General features: G+C 35.0%; 1 protein-coding gene across 1 annotated transcript in view; it reads left to right on the forward strand.

Annotated features, from left to right (window-relative positions):
- Positions 1-13,824, forward strand: part of REV3L (REV3 like, DNA directed polymerase zeta catalytic subunit) — a 175,918-nt gene that overhangs the window by 111,248 nt on the left and 50,846 nt on the right. Inside the window, exons 17-19 of the mRNA XM_047101371.1 lie at positions 4,521-4,713; positions 6,183-6,294; positions 12,637-12,752. Of these exons, the coding sequence (XP_046957327.1) occupies positions 4,521-4,713; positions 6,183-6,294; positions 12,637-12,752 (421 nt within the window). The remainder of the gene's footprint in view (positions 1-4,520; positions 4,714-6,182; positions 6,295-12,636; positions 12,753-13,824) is intronic.

Consider the following 13,824-nt stretch of genomic DNA (forward strand, 5'->3'; position numbering starts at 1 on the left):
TTTATCTGTATTAAAGAAAACACAACTCAGAACACATATCTGACTGGCAGTAAAGTGGAAATTAGAGTATATTTTCATTGTTTATACCTGTGCTGGCCACCACTAGCAATGTGCCTATTGAGAATTTAAAATTTACCTTATCCATCTAGGAAGTGAATTCTATATTTTATTTAAATAATTTAGATTTAAAACTGATACTTGACTCGTTTACTAGAAAACTTTTAAGTATGTGTGGAACAACTTAGGTTTTTAAAACTACTTTTTCAACTGTAAATTTTATGATATCTAAATACAGGTCAAGTATTTATTTCCATGCAGAAATTTCGCACCCACATTGAAATGTGCTATAAATGTAAAATGCACACTGATTTTGAAGACTTTAAACAGGAAGAAAGGATGTAAAATATTCATTAGTAATTTTTATATTAATTACACATGTTGAAAGGATGATATTTTAGATGTATTGAATGAAAATATTTTTAAATTAACCTATTTTTACTTTTTTAAATGTAACTACTAGAAAATTTTAAATTATATGTGACTTTCATGTTACACTTTTTTTTCAGTTTATTTATTTTGAAAGAGAGAGAGTGCACATGAGGGGGAGCAGGGGAGGGGCAGAGAGAGGGGAAGAGAGAATCCCAAGGAGACACAGGGCTGGATCTCACAAACCATGAGATCATGACCTGAGTTGAGACCAAGAGTCATATACTTAATCAACTGAGCCACCCAGGCACCCCCATGATATTTCCATTGAACAGTTGTTTTAGGTCCTTGTCCTCTTTAGAGCACAGAATTCAATTTATTTTTTGTGTTTTTGTTCTCAAGTCAATTCTGTCTTAAACTGTTCTAAGGATGAGCATAAACTAAAAGAAATATTCAAATATTGTCCTCATTTTTATCCTAAATTTGAACTAAGATTTGTACTTTTCTAGAAGTAGATTAGAACATAGTCTAATTGCCTAATTGTTTGTACATTTTTCCATTCAACAGCATTTCATTTAGTTCCTGAATTTTACCTGCTTGGCCCTGTACTATTCTCTGTAGCCAAGATAAACTAAGTAATAAACTCAGGAATACATGTCTTAATGAAGAATACACCCAAAATTAGAAAAATAAAATACCATGATAAAAAAATCTTTTATTAATGCAAATTTAATAGACCTTAGCAAATACTTGTTACATTTGATTATCCTTTATTTATTTGAAAAACTTAATCTTCTTCTTATGCTCTTTATTTCTACATAACCTCATCTCAGAATCATGGGCCCTCTTGAAGTTAAAATCACTTGGGAGGACTGGCAGGTTGCTCACAGCTTCTTCCCTAAGAAGGCCTCAAGGCATACTACAAACAGCCACCTGGTGGTCAAATAGGGAATGAACCATAAAAAATCTGCACTGTGTATGCTGTCCTTTTTCTAGGAAATTGTGCCCTCAGCACTTTTTCTTCTGTGTCCCATTATGCTACACTAACTTCTCTCTCTTCTGCATATAAATACTCAGGGTAGAAGAGAAGGGGTATAATCCTCATCCACCTTTGTCCCCTACCTCTTTCTTAGTCATACTCAGTAAATCTCTCCCCCATCTCTTCATTTCATATATTTGCTTATAAAGAAAATGCCCCTAAGATCAGTGCATTTTATATCAAAGAGTAGAAAGGGCAAAATTTTATTTATTTTTTTTTATTTTAAAAAAAAATTTTTTTTTTAACGTTTATTTATTTTTGAGACAGAGAGAGACAGAGCATGAACGGGGGAGGGTCAGAGAGAGGGAAACACAGAATCTGAAACAGGCTCCAGGCTCTGAGCTGTCAGCCCAGAGCCGGACGCGGGGCTCGAACTCACGGACCGCGAGATCGTGACCTGAGCTGAAGTCGGCCGCTTAACCGACTGAGCCACCCAGGCGCCCCGAAAGGGCAAAATTTTAATGTGAAGTTTGACCTACTAAATAAATAAACCTCCACAAATCTTTTGACCTGAAATTGTCTTCAGTCTTCTCCATAGTCTTTGCACATGTTCATCCTTTTCTAACTAAACCAGTTTTTTGGTTTTGTTTTGTTTGAGTTAGGGAAAGGTTTTCCAGTTACATTTTTTTACTTACTAAATTAATACGTGCTTTGTGTTAAAAATATATGCTCTTTAGGTTTATATATATATTTAAAAGTAGTTCTTTCCCTTAGCTCCCCATTTTATTGGTTAGATTTTTTTTAAGTAAAAAAAAATTTTTTTTTGACATTTATTTATTTCTGAGAGACAAAGAGAGACAGAGCATGAGCAGAGGAGGGGCAGAGAGAGAGGGAGACACAGAATCCAAAGCAGGCTCCAGGCTCTGAGCTGTCAGCACAGAGCCCGATGGGAGCTCGAACTCACAAATTGCAAGATCATGACCTAGGCGGACGTCAGACACTTAACCAACTGAGCCACCCAGGCGCCCCTTAAATAATTTTTTTTTACGTTTATTTTTATTTATTTTGAGAGAGCAAGTGGGAGAGGGATAAAGAGAGAGGGAAAGAGAGGATCCAAGCAGACTCCAAGCTGTCAGTGCAGAGCGCGACACAGGGTACGACACAGGTTCAAGCCCCGTGTCGGGCTCTCCGCTGACAGCTCGGAGTCTGCTTGGAATTCTCTCTATCCCTGTCTCTCAAAAATAAACTTAGAGAAACAGCAATGTATAAGGAAAGTGGTAGATTTGTGGATATTTGTTTTATTATTCTTTATGCTTTCTATGTGCATAGTTAATGTTCTTTATAGTTTAAAAAGTACTTAACTACAAATTTACTAACGAATACACACAACATTACATGTATATGGTAAAAAAAATTCAATCAGGACCAAAAGATTTACAATGAAAATTAAGCTTCCCTCCTGCCTCAGACTAAGTAGCCCTCCTACCTCAGACTAAGTAGTCTCCTTCCCCAAAGGCAGTAGAAGTAGTTCTGTGTTGTTATGTCTCTTTGCAGAAATTTCCTATGCATGTGCTTTAACATTTTTTACATACATATACACATACTACACTCACTGGTTCCACTTTTCAATGTGTTATGGTGATCTTTTTGTACTAAAACATCCAGATCTGGCTAATTCTTTTGAAAATTTTAAAGGTTAAAGAGTATTCCATTGTATGTAGTCTTCATGGGATGTCACATAATTTATGTAACCAGTCCTCAACTGATAGACATTTATGTTTTTAGTCTTTTATGACTTATGAAATATTAGAAATATCATAATTTTTAATGCACATCCTCATACATAAATTTTGGCTACATGTATGATTATATCTGCAGGATATATTCTCAGGAATAAAATTGCTAGATCAAAGGGTACGTCTATTTTTAATTTTGATAGATAACTTCTAAATTGTCCTCCAAAGAAGTTTACTAAATTCTACTCACATCACTAGTGAGAGCCTTATATTGATTACATTTCTTCAACAGCTGGCATGCAAAATAAGTACAAAATACAAATCGTTCATTAAATCTATATGACTTCAATAATTACCAATATTGTAACAGTAGTCTACTGTTTTTCTATTGCCAGGTACTACTGGTACAGTGATGGTTATAATTCCGGCCGTAATCATGAATCTAACTTAAGTTGTTTTTTTTTTTACCCAGAATTTCTACTCAATTACAGTTAAATCGTTTTATTTTTTATTAACATAGGAAAGTAGGTATAAAAAGCAAAATACTACCTTTTTTTGCATTTTTGCCAAAGAGAAAGTGTGTATGGGCAGAAATCTAGCTATTGTTGTAGTTGACGCCATAATATTCTTATGATATTTTTTAAAGAAAAACTATTATAAAAAAAACTTGCCTAGTACATACAGAAGTAAATTGAAGTAGTAGAGAATTAATAGGAGCTTCAAACTAAAATACATCTCTCTTTTTTTTTTTTTTTTTAATTTTTTTTTCAACGTTTATTTATTTTTGGGACAGAGAGAGACAGAGCATGAACGGGGGAGGGGCAGAGAGAGAGGGAGACACAGAATCGGAAACAGGCTCCAGGCTCTGAGCCATCAGCCCAGAGCCTGACGCGGGGCTCGAACTCACGGACCGCGAGATCGTGACCTGGCTGAAGTCGGACGCTTAGCCGACTGCGCCACCCAGGCGCCCCACATCTCTCTTTTTAAACTATAGGTGAAACCATAGTTAACTGGGTAGAAAGTAAAAAGTAGCAGACTTTGATTCAAATAAACAACCACTTGGACTAGTCATTCTCTTTCTCAAACAGGAATGAAAAAATTGAGAGGCACTTGCATGTATTTTAAAGAAATAGTTTTAAGTATGTATTGTCACTGAGAAATTATAGCATAAGCAGTTTTTCTAGAATAAAAACATGAATTAATTTAATCTAATCTTAGTGAAAATCCTTAATCTGTGGAATATTAAACTGTGGCTGTGTCCTTTATGGTTTTTTTTTTTTTTCAATTTTACACATATTTCCTTGGAATCTTTGTGAAACATTTCTTTCAGCATGTCCCAAAAAATAATCTAAAATCCTAATTTTTATTTCCTTTTATAGATACAAAATCTTACCCTAATCAGCGTGGAGTTACATGCTCGAACTAGACGAGACTTAGAACCAGATCCTGAATTTGACCCAATCTGTGCTCTGTTTTACTGCATTTCATCTGACACTCCACTACCAGATACAGACAAAACAGAACTCACAGGTGTAATAGTGATTGATAAAGACAAGCCTGTCTCCAGCCAAGGTATTTGTTCATTTTTATTAATTTTGTACCTACCCACCCTAGGATGAACCTTTTAATGGGGCAATTTCTGTGCTGGAGATCTAAGCCAAGCAAGTATAAGGAACTCCTTTTATATTGTTCTAAGTATTGTTTTATAGTATATTAATTGCTAATACTGAATTAAAATGATAATCTGTAGGTTGGGTGAACAGTCTTCCTTATGTATACATTGCTGGTATTTTGCTGCTAATACAGAGTTTCTCTTTGCTTTTAAGAAGTTATTAGTGTCAATTAATGGATTAAAAGAGACTTTTAAGATGTATTCCAATTTTGTTCATATGTATGTTTTTGGCTTAGATGTTCTTCATATAGTATACCATATAAAGGCATTTTATAAAATATCAAGTGTCCTTCTGCAGTTTTGAATAATAATACATGAATTCAGTCAGCTGAGAAGGAAGTCTTAGCACCGAACAAAACCATGTAGGAATTTACAGTTTAATCAATGGTGTGCTTGAGCTGACTTGTACCAGCTCACAATCCAGTTACTAAATTTTTATGAATTCTTTGAACTAGTTGGTGTCACACTGGTAGTTTGAGATCAGCATGGAGAGGAGTCTTTTGTGGAAAAAGGCAAGCACTACAAAGCAGGTCTTTTTTTTTTTTTTTTTTTTTTTTCCTTAGGAGGTAGTTATAAACAGTTACCAGCATACCATTGATTAAAATATTCTCTACTAGGGGCACCTGGGTGGCTCAGTGGGTTAGGCATCTGACTTTGGCTCAGACAATGATCGTGTTGTTCATGAATTTGAGCCCCCCATTGGGCTCTACTGTAAGCACAGAGTTCAAATCAGATCCTCTGCCCCCCTCTCCCTCTGCTCTTCCTCCACTTGCATGCGTGTGTGCACACACTCTCTCTCTCAAAAGTAAACATTTAGAAAAGTAAATAAAATATTCTCTACTAAACAAAGCTCTTCCTATGGGAAGAGTAAAGACAGAAACAAAGTAATGAAATTTTTTGAGGTGACACATTATTACTTGAGGAATTTGGTGACTGTAGACTTTTCAGGAAAATAACGGAATGAAATTTGAATTTTCAGTTGCATATTAAACTAGAAAAACTTTAGGAAAGTTTTTAAGAAATAGACTTAAATTATGTATTTACTTTGGGGAATGCTCTTTTTTTTTTTTAATGTTTATTTTGAGGGAGACTCCATGTGGGAAGGGGCAGAGAGAGAGAGGGAAAGAGAGAATTCCAAACAGGCTCCATGCTGTCAGCACAGAGCCCAAGGAAGGGCTGTAGCTCATGAACCATGAGATCATGACCTGAGCCGAAGTCAAGAGTTGGACACTTAACCAACTGAACCACTCAGGCACCCCTGGGGAATGCTCTCTTAATTTAAAGTATTTCAGTAGTATAATTTCACTCAAAATTTAGGGTTTATATTACTTACACAATGTGTGTAATAAACATTTTGCTTATTTTTTAGATATCAGGTATCAGACCCCATTACTGATTAGATCTGGAATTACAGGACTAGAAGTTACCTATGCACCTGATGAGAAGGCACTTTTTCAAGAAATTGCAAATATAATAAAAAGGTATTGTTTTGTATTTTCTGATTTTTCCAGCTTTTGTTCAGAGGGTCCTTTCTTGCTCTTGATTAATAACATGGGCAAAGGTAGGAAAGAAGAAGAGAATTTCTTCCTGTGGCCCTTAAAAGTAAAATTATCCTTGGAAAAATTTTGCCCTTACCTCTCATCACCATCCATCACCATTTCCAGCAGACTAGGGACGGCAAAACAATATTCGGTTCTCAAGATGGAAGAAGAAATATTGGTTTAGCAACTCTGGCTTTCCCAGTTGGATTTTAGTGTGATTTTTCTATGGTAGTGAAATAATGGGGAACTGTACTAAACTTAAATTGTATTATTCATTAAATAGGCTTCTACCTTGGGAGTCAGCCACATTTCAATACATTTTTTTTTTATGTTTTCTGAGTTCTAAACCAATGTTTTCAAAAAGTGTTAGTATGCAATCTATTTGTAAATCTAGGATTATGTGGTCCATACTCTTTTATAATACATAGTTCCTTAAAAATCTCTTTTGATCATTTGATGGTTGGCCTGGATGATTGATAGTAGAATCTTGTCAAAATTTATGAAAAGGGTTTTTTTTTTGTTTGTTTTGTTTTGTTTTTAATTTTTTTTTTCAACGTTTATTTATTTTTGGGACAGAGAGAGACAGAGCATGAATGGGCGAGGGGCAGAGAGAGAGGGAGACACAGAATCGGAAACAGGCTCCAGGCTCTGAGCCATCAGCCCAGAGCCTGACGCGGGGCTCGAACTCCCGGACCGCGAGATCGTGACCTGGCTGAAGTCGGACGCTTAACCGACTGCGCCACCCAGGCGCCCCTGAAAAGGGTTTTTTAAAACAGAAGTATTTTAATTTAAAAATAATTAAGTGAATCTTTTGCATTTTCTAAAGACTATAACTTTTGGTAACTATGGACCCTTCTGTTAAATGCTTCACTTTTCCAGGCACTTAAAATTTCTTCCTATTGCTAGGCTTAGCTTTTTAAATACCTAAAGCAGTCTGGAAAATAGCCTTTGTATCTTTATGTCTGGATAAAAGCTCTCCTTGAGCGTGTTGTTACACTCACCCCTTTCTGTTTTGCTTTCTGTGGTTTGCTTTCTGTAGTTGAACTCTTTCCTGTAGAACTGAGACAGTATTCTGCATGAAAGATCAAGATGATATCCTACAGACTGAATATCTGATTCAGTCCCACCCAGATGCGTTAGCATAAACCATTTTGAAATTTAGAAAACCAGAACATGTTTTCAACAAAACAAAATTAAATTAAATGTCAGGACGTCAAAAATAATGCACTGCTTACCCACCACTCTAGGGAGGAAACAAGAGAAAAGTATTTTTACTCTTTGTAGTACTGGTGACTGGATGGATTCCCATCCATTTGAGTCTTGCCATTGTCATTCCTACCTTTTATCTTCTCACAGAGGTTGTCATCAACATGTCAGATGCTTCAGTGCCCACACTTTTATTTCTGCAAGCAGCTTAGCAAAAAGAACATGCAGAGTTTTAGTCAATACCATTTTGTGTGCCAGCACATGTTCAATAATGTCCCTGGGCTTTGTATGCTTGTGTACTCCTTGTTAGATATATTCCCAACAACAGGCTTATCTGCCAACATTGAGAATTTTAGCAATCATTTGCAAGTGTAGTAACTTTCTTCATGTCCATAACATGAATTATATTAGTCATTAAGAAAAATGTAGTAAACAAAATAAAACTAATTTCTGGTTCTTACACTAGAAGATCATATGATTATTAAGTGCCTAAATAGCAACATTTCAGTTCTGTAATGTCCTTTATAATTATTCTAAACAGGCCCCTAAAAGATTATTTTATTCTTTCAGCCCCTTTGTTGAGTACCTACTCAACACAGGCTTTGTTAACAACATAGATTTTGGTTTGGGTTTTTTTTTTTTTTTTTTTTTTTTGAAAATTAACAAATACATTTATTTATTTATTTTTTACTTTTTTTCAATATATGAAATTTATTGTCAAATTGGTTTCCATACAACATCCAGTGCTCATCCCAAAAGGTGCCCTCCTCAATACCCATCACCCACCCTTCTCTCCCTCCCACCCCCCATCAACCCTCAGTTTGTTCTCAGTTTTTAAGAGTCTCTTATGCTTTGGCTGTCTCCCACTCCAACCTCTTTTTTTTTTTTTTTTTTTTTTCTTCTCCTCCCCCATGGATTTCTGTTAAGTTTCTCAGGATCCACATAAGAGTGAAAACATATGGTATCTGTCTTTCTAAGTATGGCTTATTTCACTTAGCATCACACTCTCCAGTTCCATCCACGTTGCTACAAAGGGCCATATTTCATTCTTTCTCATTGCCATGTAGTACTCCATTGTGTATATAAACAACAATTTCTTTATCTATTCATCAGTTGATGGACATTTAGGCTCTTTCCATAATTTGGCTATTAACAACATAGATTTTGAAGTCAGCCAGCTCTGTTTTGTTTGTTTTTTTAAGAATATGGCTATTTTATATGCTTCTGCATCTATATTTTAAACTTATATATCTTAATGAATGGAAGATGTTACTGGAAGGACAGGGTTTTTTTTAAGTTTTTATTTTAATTTCCAGTTCGTTAATATATGGTGTAATATTAGTTTCAGGTGTACAATATAGTGATTCCATAGTTCAGTACATCATCCCTTGCTCATCACAGCAAGTGCATTCTTTAGTCTCCATCACCTATTTCCCCCATTGCCCCACCACCTTCCTTCCACTAATCATCAGTTCTCTATAGCTAAGAGTCCATTTCTTGGTTTGTCTCTTCCCCCCACCCCTTTTTTCATTTGCTTTTGTTTCTTAAAGTCCACATGTGAGTGAAATCATGTAGTGTTTGTCTTTCTCTGACTGACTTATTTTGCTTAGCATAATACTCTGTAGCTCCAAGTCATTGGCATATGTTTTTTTGTCTTGAGCAAGTTACTTATCTCTCTAAGCTTTAGTTTCCTCATCTGTAAAATGGGTAATAGATATGAAAATTAAATGAGATAATGCACATAAAACTCTTAGCCTGGTCAGTACATAAATGTTAACTCTGAGTGTAAGGTATAATAGTAGGTGCTAAATATAAAATTGAATAAAATATAGATGCACACTTTAAGAGTTTTATTGTTTGTATTTTTCCATTCTTAATATTATATGTCCTCAAATGGCAAACATAAAAAGTAGTATGAAATTATATTAGACAAGTAAAACCAAATCCATTGTGTTGTCACAGTCATTTTTTTCCTCTGTATTTCCTTGAACTTATTAATAATTTTCCATTTTTCTCAGCCTTCCTAACTTGGATATAAGCTTTGACCTCTTCCTTTTTCTCATTCCTGCATGCATATATTACATTTATCTAACCTCAGAATTATGTTTCAAGATTATTCCTTTCCCCCACCCCACCCTGCCATTGACACTGCCTAGTTAGAACCCCCTCATCTCTCTTCTGTACAGATGTTAATGGGTTATTTAAAATTCTAGTTGCGGAAACAGCTTTTTTTTTTTTGCCTAAGCAAGTAAATCATTTTCATATTTCTGCTGCTTCTGTTTTCTCCAGTTTTATTTTTTCCTTCACCACTAATCCCATCTACCCAACCTTGTTCTTTCCATAGCTTTTAGAAACCAGGTACAGTTGATAAAAGTCACCAAAATTGAAGAACAAGTCACAAAGATTTTGTTATTGTCACCAAATGTTTTCACAGAAGAAATGAAATTCTTGTGGTTTTGAACTTGAGTTGAGACCTGTCTTATCAGCCTTAAGAGTCTCTTTAGATGAAATGGCCTCTAGGTCAAAAAATAAATATACATAATAGATCTGGAAAATATTGAAAGGACTAAAATCTAATCAGTTAAGAGAAGCTGAGTGTTTTCTGGGTTTTTTTTTTTTTTCCAGCAGTCATCTCTGAGCAGTAGCAGTTTATAAAATAGACAACTTTTAAAAATATACATATTTTTTCAAAACATCAGAAAATAAGTGTACTTAACCGACTCTATTAGGTGCTGCAACATAGCAAATAGCTAACTGGAATAATAATCCTTGCAGTAATAAGATATTTTATGAATCTGGGAAATTCAGATAAAGAAGTCAGAACTGCCTTTATAGAAGAAGAAGGGCTCTGTAACCATCTGGCATCTTCTTCATGTACCTGTGCTTAGAAATATATGCAGTAGGCATTCCAGCAATCTTCCACATTCTTAAGATCAAGGCCAACTGTGGCCACATTGTAATGCCTGTTCTGGTCGTTCTTGGTATTGAGGCAGTCAACTGCATGGGTTCTGGTATATGGGTATGGGAATCCTTCAAATCTCCTATCCCTGATAATCCTTAGAGCCACTTGATACGGTATTTCTGCCCCAATTTCTCAAATTTAGATGGTGCATAGTTTTCAGGAAGATGCACTTGTCTGTCAGATAACTGCCCTGAAGAGAGTTTAACTTAATTGAAGAATTGATGAAATTGCTATCAACAAAGATATGTTAACCTATTAGATGTTATGTTAGAAGACTAATGAGCAGGAAGAGTGTTGAGAGACTTCTGTTTTCTTGGGTGCCCTAGGATCTTTCTGGACTTTTTGTTTAAGAATTAGTCTACCTTTTTAGCCTTTAATCTCTGAGATTAAATATTTGCCTCATTGTTGCTTATTGCCTTATTTTCCTTTGCTTCCCCGTACTCATGTATTACCCCTGCCCTTTGTTCCAGAATTGCCAGCCATGAGGCACTTTCTTCCAAGAAAACACTTTTTTGTAGGTTGGTGAAAAGGTCCATTTGGCTGTTCTGTTAAATTGATCAAGTGGTTTTCTCAGAAATTTCAACCCTATTTGTATGGAGAAAAACACATGGATAATATATACATTATCTTTTTCTCCTGACAAGTTTGAGAGCTATTCTGTAAGTCCATGGTATAATAGCAGGTCACAAGCAGATTACCAGATATTGAAATTTATATTATAGAATGTATTTTGATAGGGCCTTTAAGGGATGGAAAGAATAAAAAGAATGATGTTGCAAATGTTTGAACCTAATTCTTTTGACATCAGCCATTTAAATATACTCCAGGATTAAAAATGAGACATTTTTGTGACATTCTTGTATTCGTTGACTAAGTGAAAACTAAAGCCATTCAACCCCATCATTTTAAGAAAGCAGTTATGGAAGTATGGTAAACTATTAGCAAACCAGTTCTAAAAATAGATCTCATGATCTGCTTATGATTCATTGTTATACCAGAGACTTCCAGAGTAGCCATTTATAGCTTGCATCAGTAAATTAGTAGGATCCTACTACTAGGATACTTTGAGTGATACTTCAGGTGTTAAATAATACAATATGGACAGGCTGCACATTCCCCAATTCAGAGTGACTATAACCAATGAGGTAAAACCCAAATTTATAGGTTTTTATGATTTTTCACTCTGCTTTTTGGCTTTTATCAATAAGAAAATAATCTGTAATTTAGAGCTTCTAATTGGGAGCATAATCATAGCTTTTGCTCTCAAAGTTTTTGTTCTCATACAATTTTTTCCATTGAAGTAAATCTTCAAGTTTATTTTTCCTTGCACTGTAACCAAACATTTTTCTGTGGTGGTCACTATGAAAGTCCTAAGAGGAGCCACAAAGAGGCTTTTTCTGAGTTGGATGCACATTATCAGTGCAGTTTTACCAGTGCAACTGTGTGACTGCAGTGAGCACCTTTTTTCCCTAGTTTCTGTTGCTTAGCTTCCCCACATTAATCTCACCCCTGTTAATATTTCATTCTTCCATTAAGCTGAGTCACCTTCTTCTTAAGTTTAGAGGACAAACTTGTCATTACCAAGGCCTTACTTCCTGTAAGGAACAAGTCATTAATTAAAATTAAGTGGGAAAAGGAAGATGTTTTCATTTTCTTTCTCAGCATTAAAACTGTTTAAGGACAATATAGGTTAGAGGGGTAGGGAAGTAGCAACAAAATGACCTGGGGGGATCTTTTTCAAAACATGTGTCCACACATGCCCTCACACTTCACCCTGCCCCTACCCTCATGATAGTCTCAATCATTCTCTCATTCTTGTACTTCAGTGGTAATGCCTCTCTCATCCCAATTTCTATCAGCTTCTTTCCTAAGTCATATCAAATGAATATGTAGTCTCAGTAAAAACTATGTTTGCTTTATAAAAGTAGCTTCCAATCAGAAACTCTAATCTATTCCTTCTTATATAGAAAGTGTATAGGTGCCATTGTACCATCCCTTCTCCATCTGAGAAACCGAATAGATTTTTATCTTTTGCACTTTATATCACAAAGAAACAATTCTTCTGATTAAAGCTTCAAATGTGTGGTCCTTGTTCAATTTTTTCATTCCTTTAGGTATGATCCTGATATTCTGCTAGGATATGAAATTCAGATGCATTCCTGGGGTTACCTCTTACAAAGGGCTGCTGCCTTAAGTGTTGATTTATGTCAGATGATCTCTCGGGTGCCAGGTACGAAGCCTTGTGAATATTTTATGGTTCAACCACAGAGTAAATTACAAAGTGAATAAAGACAAGGTGTTAAAAAGTACTATTGCCTGATTTTAATACTAAATTATGTAAGCTCTAGATGTATCGTAACTCCATTATGGACAAATTCAAAAATCAAGAAAAAAGAAAAAACACCCCCATGTTGCTGTTATATATGCTGTTAATATATTTGTTGGTATCTTTTCTTTCAGTCATTTTTCATATACATATGTAAGCCTCTTTTATATAACTTTAGTCACATATTTCTCCCATTTTTATTATGCTTCTTTCATCTAGTATCTTATTGTGAGTATTTTTCTGTATTCTGAGATAGTCTTCATAATCATTATGAAGCACACAACATTTCTTTGGTTGATGTACCATAATTTTATTTTGTCTGGTTCTATGTTTTATGCTTTTGGTTGGAACGCTGTTTATTTTTATTTGGGTATCAGGCTAAAAAATTTGCATGAATTTTGAAGGCTGTTTCCCACAAGTCTGATTCTGTTCGAAGGAGGGAGGCAATAACATTCATACCAAAATTAAAGTTGATAAAGCACCTTTCAGAGTTATGTTTTTCCTTATAACTGTAGAATTTTTAATAACTTGGTTTTAAAGTCACAAGTCTGACTAGGACAACAGCATATACTTTGGGTATATTGATGAAAACTAATCAAGAGAACTCCTGGGAGAGGTTATGACTTCAGTACAATGTCTTAAGTGTTAGTAATTTTAAAGGGAAAGGCTGAAGCTAGAAGATTCAAAGACCATAAATATTTTGAACTATGCAAAAAGCTTGGAATAAAAAGGCAGAGATAATTTTAGGTTTTCACTGCATAAATTTCTTGTAGCTTTTGTGTCCCTTGGGTGCTAGGAATAGTGTGGTATATCTCAATTTTCTCAACATTCATTTGGGATAGGTTTCTGAATATTCAGGAGAGGCAGCATGAATGTTCAGGTGTACATATTAGTTTAATTAGCTGTAACAGGTAAGGTATATGACTTAAGATCAGGAGAGTGAATGAAAGCTCATCCTTTATTTATATATATATAC

This window comes from Lynx rufus, unplaced genomic scaffold (genome assembly GCF_022079265.1).
Source record: "Lynx rufus isolate CCGP_SWC_20201006 ecotype Redwood Valley unplaced genomic scaffold, mLynRuf1.p SCAF_6, whole genome shotgun sequence".
Lineage (NCBI taxonomy): Eukaryota > Metazoa > Chordata > Mammalia > Carnivora > Felidae > Lynx > Lynx rufus.